The sequence below is a fragment of the Coregonus lavaretus genome (genome assembly GCF_964263955.1).
Source record: "Coregonus lavaretus genome assembly, chromosome: 8".
Lineage (NCBI taxonomy): Eukaryota > Metazoa > Chordata > Actinopteri > Salmoniformes > Salmonidae > Coregonus > Coregonus lavaretus.
This window is the reverse complement of record NC_139995.1, coordinates 45,754,701-45,781,132: the sequence shown is the minus strand read 5'-3', so window position 1 is coordinate 45,781,132 and position 26,432 is coordinate 45,754,701. Positions and strand designations below refer to the sequence as shown.

Genomic DNA, 26,432 nt, shown 5'->3' with positions numbered 1-26,432 from the left:
ATGCTTACTTACAGCCCTTAACCAACAGTGCATTTATTTTTAAAATAAAACCACAACAAAAAAAGTGTTGAGAAAAAAAGAGCAGAAGTAAAATAAAATAACAGTAGGGAGGCTATATATACAGGGGGGTACCGGTGCAGAGTCAATGTGCGGGGGCACCGGCTAGTTGAGGTAGTCGACTCCTCTATTAGAACTCTCAGAATAGCCATGGAGTAATCTTTGTGTCTCGGAACATTTGGTTGTCAATATACAGTTAATCGACAACGAGTACAACACGTTTCCCTTTTAATCTATTTTCCTTGAAGATTGGGTACAGAACTTTGCGCCTTTCTGCAATCTCCCTCGGAAACGGATAATTCATGCCTATTTTCGTGCCAGCAAGACTTTTACCTTTTAACCATTGCTTTATCCTTTAAAAAAAACAAATTTGGCAACGATTGGATGCTCATATTTCTGTCCTCTTTGTCCGAAACGGTGTACACGTTCGAGTTGGATTTTATCGACAGCCTCAAGTGGGATTTGAAGCGCTGTAAGAAAGAAGTCCTTCACAATATTCCCAGTTACTTCTCCCTCTTTTTCCTGAATACCCGTAAGTACTAGATTTTCTCTCATCGATCTAGTTTGGATGTCTAGTAAGGCTTCTCTCAGAAGGTTGTTCTCCTTTTTAAGTTCCCTAACGTCCGTTTCCATCTTAGTGACTGTCACTTTTAATTTTTTGGTTTCTTTCTCCATTATCGCAGCTTTTTCGTCACTCATTTCAAGACTAGCTTTCAACTCCTTTATATCCTTACTGACCAACTCTAGTATGCCCAGTTTGTCATTTATCGACTTCAACAGGTCGCTTTCCACACTTACCAGACCCAGTGGTGAAAAGCATATATCATCTGTATCAGTCGACGAGTCACGTTTTCTCTTGGAGATTGGTTCTCCTCGTTTATCTTCCGACATGTTTGGGTGTTGCGTGTTGTTGTAATATTTGTCGATATATTTCTCTAGCCTTATGATTTGTTTTGGGTTTTTATCCAGATTGAATTTTATTAACTGCGAATATATGAAATGCTAATATTTAGTCTAACTTACTGATTTTGAATATTATGTTTTTATCTTGAGGTGATTTGTACCGCTGTCTATTCAATACGCCATCTTGTCTACGCGCGCGCAATACTACCTGGAAGACCCAGAGTTACCTCTGCTGCAGAGGATAAGTTCATTAGAGTTACCAGCCTCAGAAATTGCAGCCCAAATAAATGCTTCACAGAGTTCAAGTCACAGACACATCTCAACATCAACTGTTCAGAGGAGACTGTGTGAATCAGGCCTTCATGGTCGAATTGTTGCAAAGAAGCCACTACTAAAGGACACCAATAAGAATAAGAGACTTGCTTGGGCCAAGAAACACGAGCAATGGACAATAGACCTGTGGAAATGTGTCCTTTGGTCTGGAGTCCAAATTGGAGATTTTTGGTTCCAACCGCCGTGGCTTTATGAGACGCGGTGTGGGTGAACGGATGATCTCCGCATGTGTGGTTCCCACCGTAAAGCATGGAGGAGGAGGAGGCGTTATGGTGTGGGGTTGCTTTGCTGGTGACACTGTCTGTGATTTATTTAGAATTCAAGGCACACTTAACCAGCATGGCTACCACAACATTCTGCAGCGATACGCCATCCCATCTGGTTTGGGCTTAGTGGGAATATAATTTGTTTTTCAACAGGACAATGACCCAAAGCACACCTCCAGGCTGTGTAAGGGCTATTTGCCCAAGAAGGAGAGTGATGGAGCGCTTCATCAGATGACCTGGCCTCCACAATCCCCCGACCTCAAACCAAGTGAGATGGTTTGGGATGAGTTGGACCGCAGAGTGAAGGAAAAGCAGCCGACAAGTGCTCAGCATATGTGGGAACTCCTTCAATCCTGTTGGAAAAGCATTCCAGGTGATGCTGGTTGAGAGAATGCCAAAAGTGTGCAAAGCTGTCATCAAGGCAAAGGGTGGCTACTTTGAACAATCTCAAATATAAAATGTATTTTGATTTGTTTAACACTTTTTTGGTTACTACATGATTCCATATGTGTTATTTCATAGTTTCGATGTCTTCACTATTATTCTACAATTTAGAAAATAGTAAAAATAAAGAAAAAACCCTGGAATGAGTAGGTGTGTCCAAACTTTTGACTGGTACTGTATATATATTTTTAAAACAGTACAAATCTGAGGGGGCACGTGGAATGACAGCTTTGCACACACACACAAACAGGTCGATTCAAATGACTTGACTATAACTGTACAGAACACACACACATACATAAACACTTAAACAAACATTTATTAAAATAACATATGATATGATATGTATCATACGTGAGTTCATAGATTACAAAATCTTAGACTGTATTTTATGTTGTCTGTGATTGAATAATACACTTAAAATAAAAACAGCATTTATAGACATCTTGGACCCTGCATAATAACAAGAGTAAATTGAGTTCAAAAGGAATTTGACCCCACTCTGTAAACAAGCCTCTCTCTCTCTCTCTCTCTCTCTCTCTCTCTCTCTCTCTCTCTCTCTCTCTCTCTCTCTCTCTCTCTCTCTCTCTCTCTCTCTCTCTCTCTCTCTCTCTCTCTCTCTCTCTCTCTCTCTCTCTCTCTCTCGCCCTCTTTTAAGTAATCAGAGCTTGGATGTCAATCTCTCGCAGAACTCAAAGTCCTTGACTGCGAGGGCGGGGTCTCTGGCCAGGGGGGCGGGGAGAACCAGGGAACAGTCGCTGTCAAAGTACTTCCCTGTTATTCCCTCCGTCTCCTCTGCGACAGCACAGTAGATAGTGCTCACTGCCCCTTCCTCAGAAGACTGTGTGGACAGAGATGGGAGAAGAGGGTGAGGGCATAAACATTAACCACCTCTGCATAAAAGAAACAACAATGTGTAAGCACATTGAGTTCTAGTAAATATCTTTGTCTGTGCTTTGTTTCTTTGAGTCATGCCAGGAAGGGGAGTGTCCCTTTACTTGGAGCTCAGAACTTATACACAATTGCCATGTTCACTCATGGACATCTGCTAAAGAGATTTTGTGAAACTGATATAAATAAATAAACACACACACACGCACACACGCACACACACACACACACACACACACACACACACACACACACACACACACACACACACACACACACACACACACACACACACACACACACACACACACACACACACACACACACACACACACACACACACACACACACACATACACACTGTTTTCATTAGCAAATGTGGTATCGGTTATAGTTGGCCGGCTCTTTCAATCTGACTGGTTTTCAGACCTATCAATCATTCATTCCAACCTATCAGGGCGATTGGACAAACTCCAGGGCTTCTCGCCCTTATGTTAGAGCATGTTTTGCCGTCTTGAGAAAGAAGCAAGTGTTATATGCTGACGGACCTTTCACATGCTGTTTCCTTACTAAAGTATTGTGCGTCCATGGGAATAACCACACCCATATAAAACATATTCAAATGGAAGTAGCCGCGTGTGTGTGTGTGTTGGTGGTGGTGGCAAAACGTACAGTTACCAGCCTCAACATCATGTTCTAACCGGACAGCACTATAGTGGACAGGACCAAAACCAATCAGCATTAAGTACATAGCAGGTGAGGGCATATCCAGCCAACCCCAGAGACGAGCTCCAGCTAGCCGTTTTTACAGGCTTATTGAGTGAACTTGTTTGTTAACTCATTATATGCTGTAGTGTGCCACTGTTCGGTTGGGTCCCCACCGAAGCAAACCATCATCTTTAGGATCATGACAAATGATCAGAGACTCCTCTCTGTTCCAAAGACCTGCCTCAAAACGATGGACCAAGCATTCTACTCCTTTGGTCCCCAGCTGTGGAACAAGCTTCCCCTCCATCTCTGCATGGCCCAGACCAGCACTGCCTTTAAGTCTGGGCTAAAGACACATTTTTACCACCTGGCTTTTGTTTAAATGTGGCCATATGTTGTGGTGCCCTTGGTTGACTCAGTTCATTATGAACTAGTTATTTATTTAGCAGTTACAGTTTAAAATGGTTATTGTGTGAGGGATAAACAACGAGGGGCTATGAGTACTATGGAAATAATGCAAAACGCAGAAGGTGTGCCACGACGTGCAGCGGAGTGGCAGTAACCTTCTGCGGGGTTGCATGATTTTGCTAACATTCAAACACTACTAGCGCTCACATTTGCCCGTAGAAATTTGTGTTGAAATCTTTCAATTAAGGGCTTTAATTCAATGCGTATTGCGGAAATTCAGTGTTACAGCGTGATTGAAATTTAAAGGCAATGTTCCCGAATCCCGCGTTAGTGGAGACTACATTCACGGTAACCGCTGCATATGTCGGCTCAATAGGAAATTACCTTTACATTTCTACTGCACAATCTGTAACGCTTCAGTGATACAGATTGAATACAGCCCTTAGAACCAGAAAGTTAGCCTGGTCCCAGATCTGTTTGTGGTGTCTTATTATAACCATAGGAGCTGGCAAGACAACACAAACAGATCTGGGAAGAGGGTCACCAGAAATGTTCCACTGTTAACTTCTTACATGAAACTGGACTGTAAAATAGTGTTAAAAGCATTTTTTTCTTCAAATTTTCACCAGAGTGTTACGATTCAAAGTATTCACCTTGAAGAAAAAGATTCCAATCAGGTTGAAGAGGAACCGAACCAGGAAGTTATAGTGTCTCATCACTTCTGTCATCACCACCCCAGGGTGGAGGGAGTTGGCTGTCACCCCTGTGAGACACACACACACACACACACACACACACACACACACATACACACACACATACACACACACACAAACACACACAGACACACACAGACAGACACAGACACAGACACAGACACAGACACAGACACAGACACAGACACAGACACACAGACTCAGACACAGACACACACTATAACACATTATAAACCACACTAAAGCCCATAAAGCCCTTACCCCTATCCCTCCATTAACCTGCGTTGCTATCCCTGAGTCTGATTTCATGGGAAGTTTGACTCACACAGGGAAACTCCATCTCCATCTCCAGCTGCACAGAAGATGTTTGGTGCCTAACTTTTCATTATATCACCACGTTCCCCTTTAGACCCCTCAGGAATGATGCTCATTGTAAAATGTTACTTATGCACGTACACAGTTGTTTTAGGAGCAGTGAAAGAGCTTATGGCTATACTATGTGTTCTAAACAAGGACTGTATCACTTTTCCAAACATTACCAATACACACTCCGGTCATATAGCCAAAACAGTATCAGATGTGCTATGAATGGGATTCAACTGTGGGGTAAGGGGCCAGGCTAGAGCAATTGTCTACAAGCTAAATGGAACCAGGGCCCTTATTCCAAAACCATCTCAGAGTAGGCTTGTTGATCTAGGATCAGGTGCTCTCTGTCCATGTAATCTTATTCATTATGAACCAATGCCAAAACTGATCCTAGATCAGCACTCCTACTCTGAGACGCTTAATGAATACTTGCTGAGGTATTCTTACCCACCTGTGCCTTGTAGCCTTTGTGCCAGCTCGTTAGTGCAGATGACATTGTGCAGCTTGGTGTGGTTGTACACGCTGTCCATGGTGTAGGCCAGGTTCTCGCCCTTGAAGTGCGAAAAGTCGACCACGCCTCTCCAGTGGTTCACTGATGACACGTTGACGATGCGCGCCGGCGCCGATCGTTTTAGCAGGTCTGGACAAAGGGAGGGAGAGAGGGGAGGGACAGGGGGAAGAGGATGGAGGGAGAGATAGAGAGGGGGTGGGGATGGAGGAGGAGGGACGGAGGAAGGGATGGGAGGTGGGGAGGAAGGGATGGGAGGTGGGGAGGGAGCGAGGGAAAAAGAAGAGCAGAGGAGAGAGGTTGGAGGGGAAGTAAATACAGTAATACAATGTAAGGTGTGGAATGTAACATGAGAAAACATTCCTTCCTGGGCAATGACACTTTAGCTAGCTAACTAGCTACTTGCTATTAGCCGCCGTTAGCGGTCTTCACCATTGTCCGGGGCCTGCACTACCTACCAGCCAGCTCTAGCCTGGACAATTATCGGCCAGTCTGCACAGTCTGCACAGCACGCTATTGACCCAGAGCATATCCGATTTTCTGCCTGAATCACTGAATCACTGGAATTTAACACCGGATCATCACAACTAGCTAGCTGCAACCGAATGGCTGTTGTTGTTTTTGGCTAATCACCACTGTCCCGAAGCAAGCACCAGTTAGCCTTGAGCTAGTCTCGAGCCAGGCCCATCTCCCGGCTATCTACCACTCTGTCAACCGGACAAGACCTCCTAGTGTTGACACGGAGCCCCGCCGATCCATCACGACTGGTCTGCCGACGTAATCAACAGGCTTCCCGTTGCGACGACCACGAAGATCCATCTGCTAGCCCCGGCCCGCTAGCACACGCAATCAACTGCCGTGCCTCCTTCTCGCCTATGCCGTAGCAGCCACCAAACTGCTCCCGGACTCACCTATTGCTGTTCACTGGACTTTATGATCATTAAGCTACACAGCTGATGCCTGCTGGACTGATGCCTGCTGGACTGGCCTACCCCATTCTGTTTATTTGTTTAGCCTCAACCCAAACTTTCGTCGCCATTACCAGCTGTTGTTTTAGCTCTCTCGAATAACACCTGTGATTGCTTTATGCCTCTCTCCCATGTCAACATGCCTTGCCTATTGCTGTTTCGGTTAGTTCTTATTGTACTATTTCACTGTAGAGCCCCCAGTCCCGCTCAACCTGCCTCAGAAAGCTCCTTTGTCCCACCCCCCATACACGCGGAGACCGGCTCAATCGGTACCACCAGTGATGCTATCTCTTTCATTGTTATCCAATGCTTAGGTTTACCTCCACTGTACTCATATCCTTCCATATCCTTGTCTGTACATAATGTCCTGAATCTATTCTACAACGCCCGGAAATCTGCCCCTTTTATTCTCTGTACCCAACACACTAGAAGACCAGTTCTTAAAGCCTTTAGCCGTATCCTTATTCTATTCCTCCTCTGTTCCTCTGGTGATGTAGAGGTTAACCCAGGCCCTGTAGCCCCCAGTATCACTCCTACTCCCCAGGCGCTATCATTTGTTGACTTCTGTAAACGTAAAAGCCTTGGTTTCTTGCATGTTAACATCAGAAGCCTCCTCCCTAAGTTTGAGTTATTCACTGCGTTAGCACACTCCGCCAACCCTGTTGTTCTAGCAGTGTCTGAATCCTGGCTTAGGAAGGCCACCAAAAATTCAGAAATGTCCATCCCAACTACAACATTTTCCGTTTAGATAGAACTGCCAAAGGGCGCAGAGTTGCAATCTACTGTAGAGATAGCCTGCAGAGCTCTATTATACTATCCAGGTCTGTGCCCAAAAAGTTTGAGCTTCTACTTCTAAAAATCCACCTTTCCAGAAATAAGTCTCTCACTGTTGCCGCTTGCTACAGGCCCCCCTTAGCCTCCAGCTGTGCCCTGGACACCATATGTGAATTGATTGCCCCCCATCCATCCTCAGAGTTCGTACTGCTTGGTGACCTAAACTGGGATATGCTTAACACCCCGGCCATCCTACAATCTAAACTAGATGCCCTCAATCTCACACAAATGATCAAGGAACCTACCAGGTACAACCCTAAATCCGTAAACATGGGCACCCTCATAGATATCATCCTGACTAATTTACCCTCTAAATACACCTCCGCTGTCTTCAACCAGGATCTCAGCGATCACTGCCTCGTTGCCTGCGTCCGTAATGGGTCCGCGGTCAAACGACCACCCCTCATCACTGTCAAACGCTCCCTAAAATACTTTAGCGAGCAGGCCTTTCTTATTGACCTGGCCTGGGTATCCTGGATGGATATTGACCTCATTCCGTCAGTAGAGGATTCCTGGTTGTTCTTTAAAAGTGCTATCCTTTCCATCTTAAATAAGCCTGCCCCATTCAAAAAATTCTGAACTAAGAACAGATATAGTCCCTGGTTCACTCCAGACTTGACTGCCCTTGACCAGCACAAAAACATCCTGTGCCGTACTGCATTAGCATCAAATAGCCCCCGCGATATGCAACTTTTCAGGGAAGTTAGGAACCAATATACACAAGCAGTCAGGAAAGCAAAGGCTAACTTTTTAAACAGAAAGTTGCATCCTGTAGCACTAACTCCAAAAAGTTTTGGGACACTGTAAAGTCCATGGAGAATAAGAGCACTTCTTCCCAGCTGCCCACTGCACTGAGGCTAGGAAACACTATCACCACCGATAAATCTACAATAATCGAGAATTTCAACAAGCATTTTGCTACGGCTGGCCATGCTTTCCACCTGGCTACCACTACCCCGGTCACCAACTCTGCACCCTCCGCTGCAACTTGCCCATGCCCCCCCCGCTTCTCCTTCACACAAATTCAGACAGCTGATGTTCTGAAAGAGCTGCAAAATCTGGACCCCTACAAATCAGCTGGGCTAGACAATCTGGACCCTTTCTTTCTAAAACTAGCCGCCGAAATTGTCGCAACCCCTATTACTAGCCTGTTCAACCTCTCTTTCGTAACGTCTGAGATCCCCAGAGATTGGAAAGCTGCCGCGGTCATCCCCCTCTTCAAAGGGGGTGACACTCTAGATTCAAACTGTTACAGACCTATATCCATCCTGCCCTGCCTTTCGAAAGTATTTGAAAGCCAAGTTAACAAACAGATCACCGACCATTTCGAATCCCACCGTACCTTCTCCGCTATGCAATCCGGTTTCCGAGCTGGTCATGGGTGCACTTCAGCCACGCTCAAGGTCCTAAACAATATTATAGCCGCGATCGATAATAGACAGTACTGTGCAGCCATCTTCATCGACCTGGCCAAGGCTTTTGACTCTGTCAACCACCACATTCTTAAATAGCCTTGGTTTCTCAAATGACTGCCTCGCCTGGTTCACCAACTACTTCTCAGATAGAGTTCAATGTGTCAAATCGGAGGGCCTGTTGTCTGGACCTATGGCAGTCTCTATGGGGCTGCCACAGGGTTCAATTCTTGGGCCGACTCTTTTCTCCATGTATATCAATGATGTCGCTCTTGCTGCTGGTGACTCTCAGATCCACCTCTACGCAGACGACACCATTTTGTATACATCTGGCCCTTCATTGGACACTGTGTTAACAAACCTCCAAACGAGCTTCAATGCCATACAACACTCCTTCAGTAGCCTCCAACTGCTCTTAAACACTAGTAAAACTAAATGCATGCTCTTCAATCGAACGCTGCTGGCACCCGCCCACCCGACTAGAATCACCACTCTCGACGGGTCTGACCTAGAGTATGTGGACAACTACAAATACCTAGGTGTCTGGTTAGACTGTAAACTCTCCTTCCAGACTCACATTAAGAATCTCCAATCCAAAGTTAAATCTAGAATCGGCTTCCTATTTCGCAACAAAGCCTCCTTCACTCATGCTGCCAAACACGCCCTCGTAAAACTGACTATCCTACCGATCCTTGACTTTGGCGATGTCATTTACAAAATAGCCTCCAACACTCTACTCAGCAAATTGGATGTAGTCTATCACAGTGCCATCCGTTTTGTCTCCAAAGCCCCATACACTACCCACCACTGTGACCTGTACGCTCTCGTTGGCTGGTCCTCAATACATGTTCGTCGTCAAACCCACTGGCTCCAGGCCATCTATAAATCACTGCTAGGCAAATCCCCGCCTTATCTTAGCTCATTGGTCACCATAGCAGCACCCACCCGTAGTCTGCGCTCCAGCAGGTATATCTCACTGGTCATTCCCAAAGCCAACACCTCCTTTGGCCGCCATTCCTTCCAGTTCTCTGCTGCCAATGACTGGAACGAATTGCAAAAATCTCTGAAGCTGGAGACTCTTATCTCCCTCACTAACTTTAAGCATCAGTTGTCAGAGCACCTTACCGATCACTGCACATGTACACAGCCCATCTGAAATTAGCCCACCCAACTACCTCATCCCTATATTGTTATTTATTTTGCTCTTTTGCACCCCAGTATCTCTATTTGCACATAATCTCTTGCACATCTAGCATTCCAATTTTTAATACTAATTGTAATTATTTTGCACTATAGCCTATTTATTGCCTTACCTCCATAACTTGCTACATTTGCACACACTGTATATATATTTTCTGTTGTATTTTTTGACTTTATGTTTTTTTTACCCCATATGTAACTCTGTGTTGTTGTTTTTATCGCACTGCTTTGCTTTATCTTGGCCAGGTCGCAGTTGTAAATGAGAACTTGTTCTCAACTGGCTTACCTGGTTAAATAAAGGTGAAATAAAATAAAATAAAATAAAAAGAGAATTTGGCAGTACGTCCAACTGGCCTTACAACCACAGACCACGTGTAACCACGCCAGCCCAGGACCTCCACATCCGGCTTCTTCACCAGCGGGATCGTCTGAGACCAGCCACCAGCACAGCTGATGAAACTAAGTAGTATTTCTGTCTGTAATAAAGCCCTTTTGTGGGGAAAAACTCATTCTGATTGGCTTCAGCCTGGCTCCCAAGTGGGCCTGTCTCCCAGTCATGTGAAATCTATAGATTAGGGCCTAATTTATTTATTTCAATTTACTGATTTCCTTATATGAACTGTAACTCAGTAAAATCGTTGAAATTGTTGCATGTTGCGTTTATATTTCTGTTCAGTATATAAAGAATGTTTTTGAAGTGTAAGGATTGCCTTTTGTTCAAGCTGGGCTGAAACACCTCTTTCAATTGGGATATGTGGTGTCTTACCCAGAATATATGTGTTGTCTTATTTCAATTGGGATATGTGGTGTCTTAGCCAGAATATATGTGTTGTCTTATCCAGAAGATATGTGTTGTCTTACCCAGAAGATATGTGTTGTCTTACCCAGAAGATACGTGTTGACTTACCCAGAAGGTATGCGTTGTCTTACCCAAAAGATATGTGTTGTCTTACCCAGAAGATATGTGGTGTCTTACCCAGAAGATATGTGGTGTCTTACCCAGAAGATATGTGGTGTCTTACCCATAAGATATGTGTTGTCTTACCCAGAAGCAGGTTGGTGAGGAGGAAAGGACCCACATGATTGGTAGCGAAGGACACCTCTAGCCCATCTGAGGTGATATCTCCAGGCAGGCCTGTGTACAGACACAATATAACCAAACCATTTGATAATGCACACACACACACACACATATACAGAGACACACACCACACATGATGTGCATGTCGCAAACAGTAGCCCAAACAGACAGTGTCAAGGACAAACATTCACAACAGCAATAGGTTTAATACTTATAGCAATACTTATAGCAATAGGTTTAATACTTTACCCCAGGATACCCATTATAGACAGTAACTATAGAAACAAGGTAGCTTTATTCATGTCAGGAGAATTTTGCGAAACAAGGTTGCTATATTCACGTCAGGGTAATTCAGCGAAAGGTGTCAGCCTACTTGCAACGCACCTCCTTGTTATTGCGTTTCCATTTTTGTGTGTTGCACGTGCATTCAGTAGGCATAAATGTATGAAAGCGTGTATCATTATTTTAAATGCATGTAGTTCTGTCCTTGGGATGTACTTGTCTATTCATGTTCTGTATTATATCATGTTTCATGTTTTGTGTGGACCCCAGGAAGAGTAGCTGCTGCTTTAGCAGTAACTAATGGGGATACTAATAAAATACTAAATACTGAATAGGTAATGAATAGGAATTTGTTTAAGTAAGGAATTGACAAGTGAACAAGACAACATGATGATTGCTATCAGCTGGACAATTATTTTTGAATGCTTCCCAGCCAATAGGCTATAAAGGCCTGAGTGGGTGGAAAGAATTTAAATGGCCTATATGTGAAAAAAGACTGGGAGAGATCAAATGTCAAACAGCCTAAGATGCTTAAATTGTAAGCACACAGTACTTTTATTTCCATTGCTCTCTCTCTCTCCCTTCCTTCTTATTTTTTATTATTATTATGTTTTTTAAAACTTTTGCCGAATTTAGGCATAAGGTGGAAATTGATATATGTGTTATCAATGTGGGAAACATGAAATCATCACGTGTCAATTATCCTTTTATTTGTATTCTCCCATAGAAAGTTCAATTTATAATGTTAATAAATTGGTTCAATGAATGTTGAAGAAGAAACATGGGCAATTGCGGAGTTTATAAAATAGAGAGACGAACAAGTAGGCTATTTGCTCACAATTATGCACCTTTCAATAATTATTTCCAGCTCTTTGTTGGAAAATTATATCGAAATTAGTTCATTAACTGAATCCCAAGGTGGGAATGTACAAGAAATGTAGCTGAACATGTAGCCGTTAAACTCTGAAAAATCAAGTGAATAAATTGCACTGTCTTTGGCTCTACCCAGAGCAGACTGATGTTGCATTGATGTTAATACAGTTACTATACTACCCTGCTCTTAGTAATCCGCCCGCTCTGTCCACCGTTGGGTCAAGAGGAGTGCGCACCACATGTGGTTGCGTGCAGTTCGATAGAACTGTAAGCTACTCCAGTGGTTATAGACCTACATCTGTTTACATTCATTTCATTGGAGAATTATATGGAGAGTTAAATTAATTTATCTTTTTAATATACTATGATGATGCCTAATGCCTAAATAATCAAATTCATTTTATTGATGTTGTTTTTCTCTTGTTATTTACCCTGAGTGGGATGACCTATTCCATTATTTTGGCTGGAGGTGTCATCAAAAAAATGCACCCCCCTCCCCAACGTAAAAAATATTTTCACATGACCATACCCTTGTACTGTAAAAAAATGTGCACACCCTCCCCCCTCATAAAATGTACAAAAAAAAAGAATGATTACAACCACAAATGTCCACAAATCAAAAAAAGAATGATTACAACCACAAATGTCCACAAATCATATTCAAGAATTGACTTTTTTATTGTAAACTTTTCTTTTGACTGTGTTTCTGAATGTAAATACCGTCCTAGAATAATTACTGACCATAGCCCATTGTCCTTCACGCTAAAGCTCAAACTGTGGCGAATTATTATTAAATAACTGTAGAGTTTAATGGACTATGAGGTAGAACTGGGTTAATCAAGAGCATAAAGTTAGAATTCTTTGTTACTGGGCCAGGAATTGTATTGGGTCGTTTAATTTCACTGTGTGGGTGAGTAGAGAGGGAATCTGCCCTAGGGTCATGTTAGAAATTGCGTAATTCAAATCTGGTATTGGAATAAGAGAAAACATAATCAAGAGATATTCAATCCAAGCTAAATGTATTATATGCAAAATGTAAGTATGATAAGTATGATGGTTCGTATACGGGCTCACTGAGATACCACGCAGGGCAGACAGAGAACTGATCCATTGTTCTAAGTTCTTCTTCAAATACTCTGACAGAGATAGTTCCCGCTCCCTGCTGGCCAATCAGAGTAGAGACTGAGCGTGGTTCAGACTTACTCAGCCTATCCGTTGGCGCACAGGCTGGTCCCAGCCCCTTGGCGCTCCACTGTTGCCATGTGTCTAGTTGTTTTGCAACTTATCCAGAAAGTCAGATTGCTTGCTCTTACTTAAATCCATGGCTGTCTTATCTGATGAGAGACTGAAACTAGCTTGTGGCCTTTTGTCTCTCTCTTCAAACACAGTGAAGGGAGCGGCACCAGGGTTGAATAGAGTTTGGGCTAGACCTTTGTCTCCTTGGTATCTTCTTGATTGATTACAGCATGAGGGGGTGAGGTTTGTGTAATATAGGGCCTTGTCATGTTTAAACTAAACATGAGTGTGTGTAAGTGGTGTTACATAGATGCTGTGTTCACGATGCATGTTTAATACATAATTCATGGTTTATTTGATGTAGTAAATAAATAAATGATTCATTGATGTATAGGTAAGAATTTAAATGTGATGTAACAGGTAAAATTAACGTTAGGCCATTGTTTGTGTTTTTATGTTCCATCCCGGAACATAAAAATGTTACTGCTACGGAATTAGTTAATTGACTGTGTGCAATCTAACTTAAGCAGATCTTAATCTGAGTTATAATTGTTGATGGCAGAGGCCAAGAAAGACAGTAAAAGGACTTTCAAGGGACTTTAAGGATTTAAGAACCTCTTTTCAGGACAAGCAGCCAACGAGGTATTTTGTTCAACCTGTAGAACTTTGTTTATATTCGCGCCAAGTGCCTTTTGTATTGTCGCGCCAAGCACCATTTGTATTGTCGCGCCGAGCGCCATTTGTATTATTTTGTTTCAGTACTGTATAATTTATCAACGTTACTGTGTTCATTCAAATATATAGTTCTCACGGCGTGACGTGGATGCATCGAAGAAAAAGACGTGCAAGGCAATAAACGCCCGTTTCAAGGAACCAACCTGTGTCTGTTGTCGTGAAGAGAGCTACAGTGTGTGTGCAAGACAGGGGAGCGAGTGATTGGTTGGAGTAATAGTTCAGCCGTCCTCAGGGACAAAGGAAGTGGGTGTGGAGTGATAAAGAGCGGGAAACTGAAGAGGGAGGGATTTAGAGCTAGAAGAGTTGGGGATGATGGTATATAATGGGACGTGAGGAAAACAGAACGGTGTGCCATTCTGCAGACTGGTATCGGCTTTGTTGAAATTTTAATAAAGTAATTTATTGATGCAACAAAAACTCTGTAAGACCTTATTTGTAATAAAGTATAGTGGTTATTATCCAAAACATAATCTCCTATGCCAATAGCAAAGACATGGTGATTCAACACAATGTTACAACACATGTTTTTGGAAATAAATGTAGATATTGAAGTATGCCCAATTTAAAGCATATATGAAAGGTTGGATCATGTCTTACTCTTCACATAAGAAAAATACCCATAAAGAATTAGAAATACTAGAACAGAAAATCCACGATTTAGAAAGAAAAGTTCAGATAGAAATGCTAACACCCTTCAACAGTGAAAAACTTTGAAGCTTGAATATACAGTGAGGGAAACAAGTATTTGATCCCCTGCTGATTTTGTACGTTTGCCCACTGACAAAGACATGATCAGTCTATAATTTTAATGGTAGGTTTATTTGAACAGTGAGAGACAGAATAACAACAACAAAATCCAGAAAAACGCATGTCAAAAATGTTATAAATTGATTTGCATTTTAATGAGGGAAATAAGTATTTGACCCCTCTGCAAAACATGACTTAGTACTTGGTGGAAAACCCTTGTTGGCAATCATAGAGGTCAGACGTTTCTTGTAGTTGGCCACCAGGTTTGCACACATCTCAGGAGGGATTTTGTCCCACTCCTCTTTGCAGATCTTCTCCAAGTCATTAAGGTTTCGAGGCTGACGTTTGGCAACTCAAACCTTCAGCTCCCTCCACAGATTTTCTATGGGATTAAGGTCTGGAGACTGGCTAGGCCACTACAGGACCTTAATGTGCTTCTTCTTGAGCCACTCCTTTGTTGCCTTGGCCGTGTGTTTTGGGTCATTGTCATGCTGGAATACCCATCCACGACCCATTTTCAATGCCCTGGCTGAGGGAAGGAGGTTCTCACCCAAGATTTGACGGTATATGGCCTCGTCCATCGTCCCTTTGATGCGGTGAAGTTGTCCTGTCCCCTTAGCAGAAAAACACCCCCAAAGCATAATGTTTCCACCTCCATGTTTGACGGTGGGGATGGTGTTCTTTGGGGTCATAGGTAGCATTCCTCCTCCTCCAAACACGGCGAGTTGAGTTGATGCCAAAGAGCTCGATTTTGGTCTCATCTGACCACAACACTTTCACCCAGTTCTCCTCTGAATCATTCAGATGTTCATTGGCAAACTTCAGACGGGCCTGTATATGTGCTTTCTTGAGCAGGGGGACCTTGCGGGCGCTGCAGGATTTCAGTCCTTCGTGGCGTAGTGTGTTACCAATTGTTTTCTTGGTGACTATGGTCCCAGCTGCCTTGAGATCATTGACAAGATCCTCCCATGTAGTTCTGGGCTGATTCCTCACCGTTCTCATGATCATTGCAACTCCACGAGGTGAGATCTTGCATGGAGCCCCAGGCAGAGGGAGATTGACAGTTCTTTTATGTTTCTTCCATTTGCAAATAATCGCACCAACTGTTGTCACCTTCTCACCAAGCTGCTTGGCGATGGTCTTGTAGCCCATTCCAGCCTTGTGTAGGTCTACAATCTTGTCCCTGACATCCTTGGAGAGCTCTTTGGTCTTGGCCATGGCGGAGAGTTTGGAATCTGATTGATTGATTGCTTCTGTGGACAGGTGTCTTTTATACAGGTAACAAGCTGAGATTAGGAGCACTCCCTTTAAGAGTGTGCTCCTAATATCAGCTCGTTACCTAAATAAACGACACCTGGGAGCTAGAAATCTTTCTGATTGAGAGGGGGTAAAATACTTATTTCCTTCATTAAAATGCAAATCAATTTATTACATTTTTGCAGGGGATCAAATCAGCAGGGGATCAAATACTTTTTTCCCTCACTGTAACACAATAAACACCCGATCTGCATAGATTGCTGCCATGAAATCCAAGCAACAATATGTTGAGCAAGGTGAAAGTGCACGGGAAAGACTTGCTTGGCAAATTAAGAAAGAGGAAGAGGTGTCACACCCTGATCTGTTTCACCTTTCTTTGTGATTGTCAACACCCCCCTCCAGGTATCGCCCATCTTCCCCATTATCCCCAGTGTATTTATACCTGTGTTGTCTGTTTGTCTGTTGACAGTTTGTTTTGTTTCGTCAAGCCTACCAGCGGTTTTCCCCTTGCTCCTGTCTATCTCAAGTTCCTGTTTTCTAGTTTTCCCAGTTTTGACCATTCTGTCTGCCCTGAGCCTGCTTGCCGTTCTGTACCTTGTCACACCACCCTGGATTATTGACCTCTGCCTGCCCTGACCCTGAGACTGCTTGCCGTTCTTTACCTTTTGGACTCTGATCTGGATTACTGACCTCTTCTTGCCCTTGACATGTTGTTTGCCTGCACCCTGTTTTTGTAATAAACTTTTGTTACTTCGACACGGTCTACATCTGGGTCTTCTCCTGAAACGTGATAGTACGAACTGGCCATGACTGACCCAGCAGACTCGGACCAGCTCCGCAATGCCATCTCCTCCCAAGGAGCCACCATTGGAAGGCACGAGGAGTTGCTTCGTGGTCTCATGGAAGGGTTCCAGACCTTGGCCAAATGCCATGACCGAGCGTTTAACCCATTGCTGGAGCAATTCCGCGGGTTGTCTGCTAGGCAGCCTACCACGACGGTAACCTCCCATCCCCTCAGTAACCCGGCTGTTAGCAGCGCTGCCTCCCTGGCCACACTGGTTTCCCGAGAACCCCGCTTACCTCCCCCGGAACGCTTCACTGGTGAGTTGGGAACCTGTCTAGCATTTCTCGCTCAGTGTTCGCTCATCATCGAGCTGCAGCCCTCCTCCCTCCCCTCAGACCGCTCTAAGATAGCATACCTCATCACGCTGATGTCCGGGAGGGCTCTCGCCTGGGCTACGGCAGTGTGGGAACAACAGTCGGCCTTATGCTTCTGGAGGAGTTCCTGCAGGAGGTAAAAAAGGTTACTCCAGCTTCGGCAAGAGTCCCGCCAGTTCATGGTGGAGGCCGATGCTTTGGATGTCGGAGTGGGGGCGGTCCTGTCCCAGCGTTCGGCCCTGGACCTCAAGTTACATCCCTGCGCCTTCTTCTCCCATAGCCTCAACACCACGGAGAGGAGTTATGATGTGCGGAGTCGTGAGCTTCTCGCGGTGAAGATGGCGAGGAGTGGAGGCACTGGCTGGAGGGGGCGGAACATCCGTTCATTGTGTGGACAGACCACAAGAACTTGGAATATCTCCGCACCGCCAAGCATCTCAATTCCAGGCAAGCTAGGTGGGCCCTGCTTTTCACCCGGTTCAACTTCCTGACAGTTGTGGATCGGTTTTCCAAAGCCACCCACTTCATTCCTCTCCCCAAGCTACCCTCCGCCAAAGAGACGGCCCAGCTCATGGTGCAGCACGTCTTCCGGATCCATGGACTCCCAGTGGACATGGTCTCCGACCGGGGTCCTCAGTTCTCGTCCCGGTTCTGGAAGGCATTCTGCACACTCATTGGGTCATCGGCCAGCCTGTCCTCCGGTTTCCACCCTCAGTCCAACGGCCAGTCGGAGCGAGCCAACCAAGACCTGGAGACGACTCTGCGCTGCCTGGTCTCCGCCAAACCCCATCAGCCCCCGCTCTTCCCGGAGCAAGAGGAAGAGGTCGGCATACACTCGGCCCAGATGTTTGTCCGCCGCTGTCGTCGTACCTGGAGGAGAGCCCGGTCGGCTCTTCTCAAAACCACCTCCAGGTATCGATGACAAGCGGACCGCCACCGGACCCCTGCTCCCCGGTATCGTCTCGGGCAGAAGGTATGGCTGTCCACCCGAGATCTGCCCCACCTGGTGGAGTCCCGCAAACTTTCCCCCCGGTTTATCGGCCCTTTCCCCATCTCCAAGATCATTAGTCACTCTGCTGTTCGTCTTCTGTTGTCCTGTATCCTCCGTATACATCCCACTTCTCATGTGTCTAGGATCAAACCCATGTCTCACAGCCCTTTGTCTCCTGTTTCCAGGTCCACCCCTCTCCCCCGTCTCATCAACGGCCAACCGGCGTACATGGTGAGGCGTCTCCTGAAGGTTCAACCTTGGGGCAGGGGATTCCAGTACCTGGTTGACTGGGAGGGTTATGGCCCGGAGGAGAGGCGCTGGGTCCCCGCTAGGGACATCCTGGACCCAGGCCTCATCGCTGAGTCACTATGTTTGGCCACAATTAACCTACTTAAAAAGAAAGATAAGGATCCATTGTGATGCGGATCCTTCCGCCCAGTATCACTCTTGAATGTGGATTACAAAGTCATAACTAAGGTATTGGCTTTTCGCATAGAAACAAAAGTTGATTCATTTAGATCGAACAGAGTTTATACAGAACAGGATGTCTTCAGACAATCTCCAACGTTTTTCTCAATATAATCCATCATACAAAGAACTTGAACATTCCAAAAGTGTCAGCATCAATAGATGCTGAAAAAGCATTCGATAGGGTGGAATGGGCATGGTTTGGTGGCTGCCTAAAACAAGTTTGGTTTTGGTCCGGTATTTCCTGGATTGAGCTATTGTACAAATCCCCCAAAGCATCTATATGAACAAATGGACAGATCTTTGAATCATTTCAGTTATCAAGAGGGACAAGACAGGGATGTCCTTTGTCTAGTTATTTATTTTCTTTAGCCACAGAATCCCTAGCATCAATAATAAGAACTCATGGCTCAATCCGGGGCAGAGAGATTGGTGGAGATCAACATATATCATTGTATGCAGATGACATTTTACTTTATCTTAACCAGGACATTCTCTGTCATTTGTTTTACTACTGTTGGATACATATGGTGCTGTATCAGGATTTAAAGTGAATTAGAAGAAACCTGAAATAAAGCCCATTTCTAATTATGACTTCTCAAGCTTAGAAAGTTAAATTAAGTGGAAATGGACAAAGACACATGAAATACCGGGGTGTACTGATACCATACAATCTGGAGGAAGCGTATACACTACCAGTCAAAAGTTTGGACACACCTACTCATTCAAGGGTTTTTCTTTATTTTTACTATTTTTTACATTGTAGAATAATAGTGAAGACATCAAAACTATGAAATAACACATATGGAATCATGTAGTAACCAATAAAGTGTTAAACAAATCAAATAGCCACCCTTTGCCTTGATGACAGCTTTTGAACCATTGGTCCCAGAAAATGTTAATACCTGCTCCTGCAACCTAAGACATAAACTACTGCAATTTAAGATCATTCATAGGAGTTACTACACTCCTGTCAGAATGCATGTAATGCACCCAGAAATGTCACATCTCTGTTCGAGATGCAAAAAGCATAAAGGAACCCTATTACATATGCTGTGGTCCTGTGACAAACTGACACCATCTTGGGATAATGTCTGTGCTATCATTTCATTGTGTCTAGGAATTTATATCCATCCATCTACACGATTATGTCTGTTGGGAAATGTAAATATTGATGATCAATTGGAAAGCCTCATACTCACCCTAAATAACAAACTGGAGGAATGAACTATCTAGCAACATACCGTTGGATTTTGTATATTATAAAATTATTTCAAGAACCGGAAGTGTTTGACCAAATTTGGAAATCATATGTTGATCACCTTGGGGAATGTGTTTTGTTTTTGTTTTTGTGTTGTTTGTGCGGTGCTGTGAAAAAACAAGAAAAAACTAATTGTCCCAAAAAATATATAGGAATTTGTGAGCCAAATATTGTAATTGGGTGGCATGGCTAGGATTAAATTCACAGAAATAGAATGAATAGAACGGGTGTCCCCATTCAAGTCAATGATACGCCCATTCTATTCATTCTATTTCTATGCATTTAATCATATCCAATTGCCGAAATCCGACCAGATAACTTTTGAAAAACTGGGCCCTGATGACTTACATTAACTCCCCTCATGCCCAGGCTTCAGCATTATGAGCTACCACAGCCTGATGGCGACTAGAAGCCCCGGGTCACACTAGTATTACGGCTGTTGACGTCCACCCCTGGTTGACTGTCTCATAGCCTGGAATCCACATAGCCTGGAATCCTCCCTGAATATCGCTCCGTTTCATTATTGTTCCGCTTCAGGTGAATAGTGAAAATATTGCAATATTCAGTGAGGATTCCAGGCTGACTCTGGACGTGGTGCCCAGCTGAAGGCCTGGCTTTGTTGACCAAGATGTGGAGCTGTTTCAATATTGTCTATTGTTTTAAGTGAAACAGTAGTGAATACTGAGTGATATTCAGTGTGGATTCCACCCTAACTGTCTTTGAATCTTGACCTGAAGCTACCCACCTGAAGCCCCAGCATTGTTGACCAGGATGTGGAGCTCCTTCTCCTCTCGCAGGACGCCCTCTACAAACGCCCTCACCGACGCCAGGGACGAGGTGTCCACCAGGCGCAGGTGCACGTTGGTGTTCCCGCTCCTCTTCCGGATCTCCTGCAGGGCGGCACTACCGCGCACCTCGTTCCGGCACGCCATGATAACACGAGCCCCCCGCCGGGCAAAGTCTAGGGCAATGAACTTCCCTATTCCTGGGGGGGGGGGGTGGGAGAGGGGAGAAGGGGTAGAGGGGAGAGAAGAGGATGAGAGCGATATAGAGAGAGAAAGAACAAGAGGGAGATTGAGAGAAAGAGAGAGTGAAAGTGGTTGAGAGAGAAAGAGAGACAGAAAGACAGGGGAAGGGCAAAGTAGAGAGAGCAATGGAGAGTGAGAGGATTAGTGAAAAAGACACTCAGGAGGACAAAACAAAGTTCAAGAGCAGTTGCTTGAGCCGCAATCTAACAGGGAGCTGCTTGTACAGTATGTGTGAGTCTGTCTGTCTGTCTGTCTGTCTGTCTGTCTGTCTGTCTGTCTGTCTGTCTGTCTGTCTGTCTGTCTGTCTGTCTGTCTGTCTGTCTGTCTGTCTGTCTGTCTGTCTGTCTGTCTGTCTGTCTGTCTGTCTGTCTGTCTGTCTGTCTGTCTGTCTGTCACTCTGTCTGTCTGTCTGTCTGTCTGTCTGTCTGTCTGTCTGTCTGTCTGTCTGTCTGTCTGTCTGTCTGTCTGTCTGTCACTCTGTCTGTCTGTCTGTCTGTATGTCACTCTGTCTGTCTGTCTGTCTGTCTGTCTGTCTGTCTGTCTGAAATGTGTGTTAGTGTGTCTATGTGTGTGCGTCTGTGTGCAAAAGGTCATGGCCATGGCAATGGCAGTCAAAAATAATTGTGTCAAACAGTAAATGGTCTACATCTAGCAACCCCTATATCCAGGTCACAAGTTTGAAGTTCCACAAGAAACACTATTTTCACGCCACTTTGATAGCGCTGAAATCAGAAGTTACTTATTCGTGGCAGGTTAGGAGAATGTACGCAGCAGGTTAGGAGAATTAGGTTAACGTTAGGAAAAAGGTTAGGGTTAGCAAAAAATGCTCTCCTAACCTGCTACAAAAATCACTTCTGGTCGTAGCTGTATTGAAGTGGCGTGAAAAGAGTGTGTCCCCAAGTTCTACAGGGTCAAGGTGTATTTGTTTGAGGTTTAGCATTGACCAGGCTATAACCTAGAGCTGTAAAATACAGAAGTTTCCTTCACATGAGACTGGGCATGTCTGAGCTCTGGCTAACTGACATGCACAGCTGGAAGTCATATTGGTCCAATTGTTTATGTCATTAGCATGAGTAGGAACCCTTTTCCATGAAATAACTTTCGTTTTCCCAGAGAAAAGTCAAGTGGATGATGGTTTCCCAGCTAGTGAGAGACACAGTCAAAAAGCTCCAAGCTCATCATTAAGCTTGAGGCCCTGGGTCTGAACCCCGCCCTGTGCAACTGGGTCCTGGACTTCCTGACGGGCCGCCCCCAGGTGGTGAAAGTAGGAAACAACACCTCCACTTCACTGATCCTCAACACTGGGGCACCACAAGGGTGCATGCTCAGCCCCCTCCTGTACTCCCTGTTCACCCATGACTGCGTGGCCAAGCACGCCTCCAACTCAATCATCAAGTTTGCAGACGACACAACAGTAGTAGGCTAGATTACCAACAATGACAAGACAGCCTACAGGGAGGAGGTGAGGGCTCTGGGAGTGTGATGCCAGGAAAATAACCTCTCACTCAACGTCAGCAAAACAAAGGAGATGATGATGGACTTCAGGAAACAGCAGAGGTAGCACCCCCTATCCACCTCGACGAGACCGCAGTGGGGAAGGTGGAAAGCTTCAAGTTCCTCAGTGTACACATCACTGACAAACTGAAATGGTCCACCCACACAGACAGTGTGGTGAAGAAGGCGCAACAGCGCCTCTTCAACCTCAGGAGGCTGAAGAAATTTGGCTTGGCACCTAAAACCCTTACAAACTTTTACAGATGCACAACTGAGAGCATCCTGTCGGGCTGTATCACCGCCTGGTACGGCAACAGCACCGCCCGCAACCGCAGGGCTCTCCAGAGGGTGGTGCGGTCTGCCCAACGCATCACCGGGGGCAAACTACCAGCCCTCCAGGACACCTACAGTACCCGATGTCACAGGAAGTTCAAAAAGATAATCAAGGACAACAACCACCATCATCCCGCTATCATCCAGAAGGCGAGGTCAGTACAGGTGCATCAAAGCTGGGACCGAGAGATTGAAAAACAGCTTCTATCTCAAGGCCATCAGACTTCACTAGCACATTAGAGGATGCTACCTATATACATATATTAGAAATCACTGGCCACTTTAATAAATGGAACACTAGTCACTTTAATAATGTTTACATATCTTGCATTACTCATCTCATATGTATATACCGTATTCTATACTATTCTACAGTAATTCCATTGCTTTACTTAGATTTCTGTGTATTGTGTATATGCTGTGAAATTGTTAGATATTACTTGTTAGATATTACTGCACTGTCAGAGCTAGAAACACAAGCATTTCGCTACACCCGCGATAACATCTGCTAAACACGTGTATGTGACCAATAACATTTGATTTGAAAAAATGTGGCCAGACAGGAGAACATCCCCCCTCCATTTACTCTCTCTCTCTCTCTCTCTCTCTCTCTCTCTCTCTCTCTCTCTCTCTCTCTCTCTCTCTCTCTCTCTCTCTCTCTCTCTCTCTCTCTCTCTCTCTCTCTCCTCTCTCTCTCTCTCTCTCTCTCTCTCTCTCTCTCTCTCTCTCTCTCTCTCTCTCTCTCTCTCTCTCCTCTCTCTCTCTCTCTCTCTCTCTCTCTCTCTCTCTCTCTCTCTCTCTCTCTCTCTCTCTCTCTCTGGAATTTGTTTTCTTTCTTCACTTATTTAAAGAGGGATTCCAAAAGCATATAATTAATTACATTCTGATGTCTATTTGAGACACTTTGAGGGTGAGAGGTTCAAGTGAGGGAAATGCATCATGATTGGAATGGAAAATATGAATTACTTAATTTGACACTTTAAAGGGAATGTTTACTGGAAGTCATCATTGGAGTCGTTTTGTTAGAATTACAGTGTGTATAAATTAAAACATGTCCTCTAAAGATTTCCCCTAAACTGCTGTGTGGAAAAACGTTTTCATTTTGAGAAGTAAGTATTGTCAAGAGTAAGTGTAGATTTGGTTGTATTTCCAGTTGGTTAACATGCTTGTCTGTGCAGTCTGCAGCTGCTGGAGGAATATTCTTATTGAATCTAATCGGATAAACCATTCCAAGCAAAACAAGTCAAGCAAGAATTTATCTAGATCCCATGACTAGCGGCCCCATGCAAAACCATTACCTGTGTTAGCTCCAGTAACTATGGCGGTCTTGCCCTTCAGTTGCACAAGACAGGCTCGGGGGTCCCAGGACCCTCTCTGCTGTGACCGCAAGAGGAGTCCCAAAATCACTGTCGATACTGCCCATAATGGGTGAGAGAAGACATCAGTCCAAACCCAAGACATTTAAAAGTCCACCTGCCCCAGTTAAGAACTAAAATGTATCTGGCTACAACTTTGCTGTTGTCAGATAGCCTTCACCGACTTGAATGAGATTTACGATCCAAAGCTCCGTTCTGAGGGCTATTTGCTGGGCTAAGTCCAGCGCTTGATCAAATTTCAAGGCTACAGGTTACATAATATAAATCTCCCTACACCGCTGGGTCTTAATGTCTGAGGAGTATAGTTTCAAAATGTTTCAGTTGTTGAAAGTTATTTTATCCATCTGTAAATGTTATGTTTCTAGTTATTGCTGATCATAGGAATACATGGTTGTGCTGTGTAAAGTTAGGCTACACTGCACCACATGTAAGGGGAACATAGCCATATGTTCCCGAGTGGCAGCGGTCTAAGGCACTGCATCTCAGTGCTTGAGGCGTCACTACAGACCCCCTAGTTCGATTCCAGGCTGTATCACAACTGGCCGTGATTGGGAGTCCCATAGGGCGGCGCACAATTGGCCCATCGTCGTCCGGGTTTGGCCGGTGTAGGCTGTCATTGTAAATAAGAATTTGTTCTTAACTGACTTGCCTAGTTAAATAAAGGTAAAATAAAATATGGAACGATTTAAGTTAAATCCAATGAGATTGTTTCCCCCACAGCCAATCTTAGGCTAATGTAGGCTACTACAGAATTGATAAATGCACTCTTAGGCATATAGGCCTATAGAATAGGCGATGACTTAATGGTCCAGATTTTATCTTTCATCTCAGCTGTTCTTGTAGGTGATGCCAAAGAAAAATAAGGCATGAAGAATTCTTGAAAGATGGGACATACCAACTTTTTTCTCACAAATATATTTTTTTCTCACAAATATTTTTCTCAATATTAACACAATTTGAAATATATATGTTTACAGACCAAAGTACACTATATATACAAAAATATGTGGACATCCCTTCAAATTAGTTGATTTGTCTATTTCAGCCACACCCGTTGCTGACAGGTGTATAAAATCGAGTACACAGCCATGCAATCTACATAGACAAACATTGGCAGTATAATGGCCTTACTGAAGAGCTCAGTGACTTTCAACGTGGCCCTGGTCAGCTGTAAGTGCTGTCATAGTGGAAATGTCTCAGAGCAACAATGGCTTAGTTGCCAAGTGCAAAATCGTCTGTCCTCGGTTGCAACACTCACTACCGAGTTCCAAAGTGCCTCTGGAAGCAACATCAGCACACAAACTGTTCGTCGGGAGATTCATGAAATGGGTTTCCATGGCCCAGCAGCCACACACAAGCCTAAGATCACCATGCGCAATGCCAAGCGTTGGCTGGAGTGGTGTAAAGCTCGTCGCCATTGGGCTCTGGAGCAGTGGAAACGTGTTCTCTGGAGTGATGAATCACGATTCCCCATCTGGCAGTCTGACGGACGAATCTGGGTTTGGCGGATGCCAGGAGAACGCTACCTGCCCCAATGCATAGTGCCAACTATGAAGTTCGGTGGAGGAGGAATAATGGTCTGGGGCTGTTTTTCATGGTTTGGTCTAGGCCCTTTAGTTCCAGGAAGTGGAATCTTAACGCTACAGCATACAACGATAATCTAGATGATTCTGTGCTTCCGACTTTGGGGCAACAGTTTTGGGAAGGCCCTTTCAAATCAAATCAAATGTTATTTGCCACATGCGCTGAATACAACAGGTGTAGACATTACCGTGAAATGCTTACTTACAGCCTTTAACCAACAATGCAATTATTTTTTAATAAAAAAGTAAAATAAAACAACAACAACAAAAAAGTGTTTATCAGCAGAAGTCAAATAAAATAACAGTAGGGAGGCTATATACAGGGGGGTACCGGTGCAGAGTCAATGTGTGGGGGCACCGGCTAGTTGAGGTAGTTGAGGTAATATGTACATGTGGGTAGAGTTAAAGTGACTATGCATAAATAATTAACAGAGTAGCAGCAGCATAAAAAGATGGGGTGCGGGGGGGCAGTGCAAATAGTCCGGGTAGCCATGATTAGCTGTTCAGGAGTCTTA

At 44.4% G+C, this 26,432-nt stretch overlaps 1 protein-coding gene across 1 annotated transcript; it reads right to left on the bottom strand.

The window, feature by feature from the left end:
• Nucleotides 1-2,304: 2,304 nt before the first annotated feature.
• Nucleotides 2,305-24,503, bottom strand: LOC311133900 (retinol dehydrogenase 12). Its single transcript, XM_084167513.1, has 6 exons — nucleotides 24,257-24,503; nucleotides 20,849-21,088; nucleotides 11,060-11,149; nucleotides 5,544-5,732; nucleotides 4,664-4,773; nucleotides 2,305-2,844 (listed from the first exon to the last, which is right to left on the bottom strand). The coding sequence occupies exons 1-6, from the start codon at nucleotides 24,417-24,419 to the stop codon at nucleotides 2,665-2,667; spliced, it is 972 nt and encodes a 323-aa protein (XP_084023639.1). The 5' UTR covers nucleotides 24,420-24,503; the 3' UTR covers nucleotides 2,305-2,664.
• Between the last annotated feature and the right edge of the window lie 1,929 nt (nucleotides 24,504-26,432).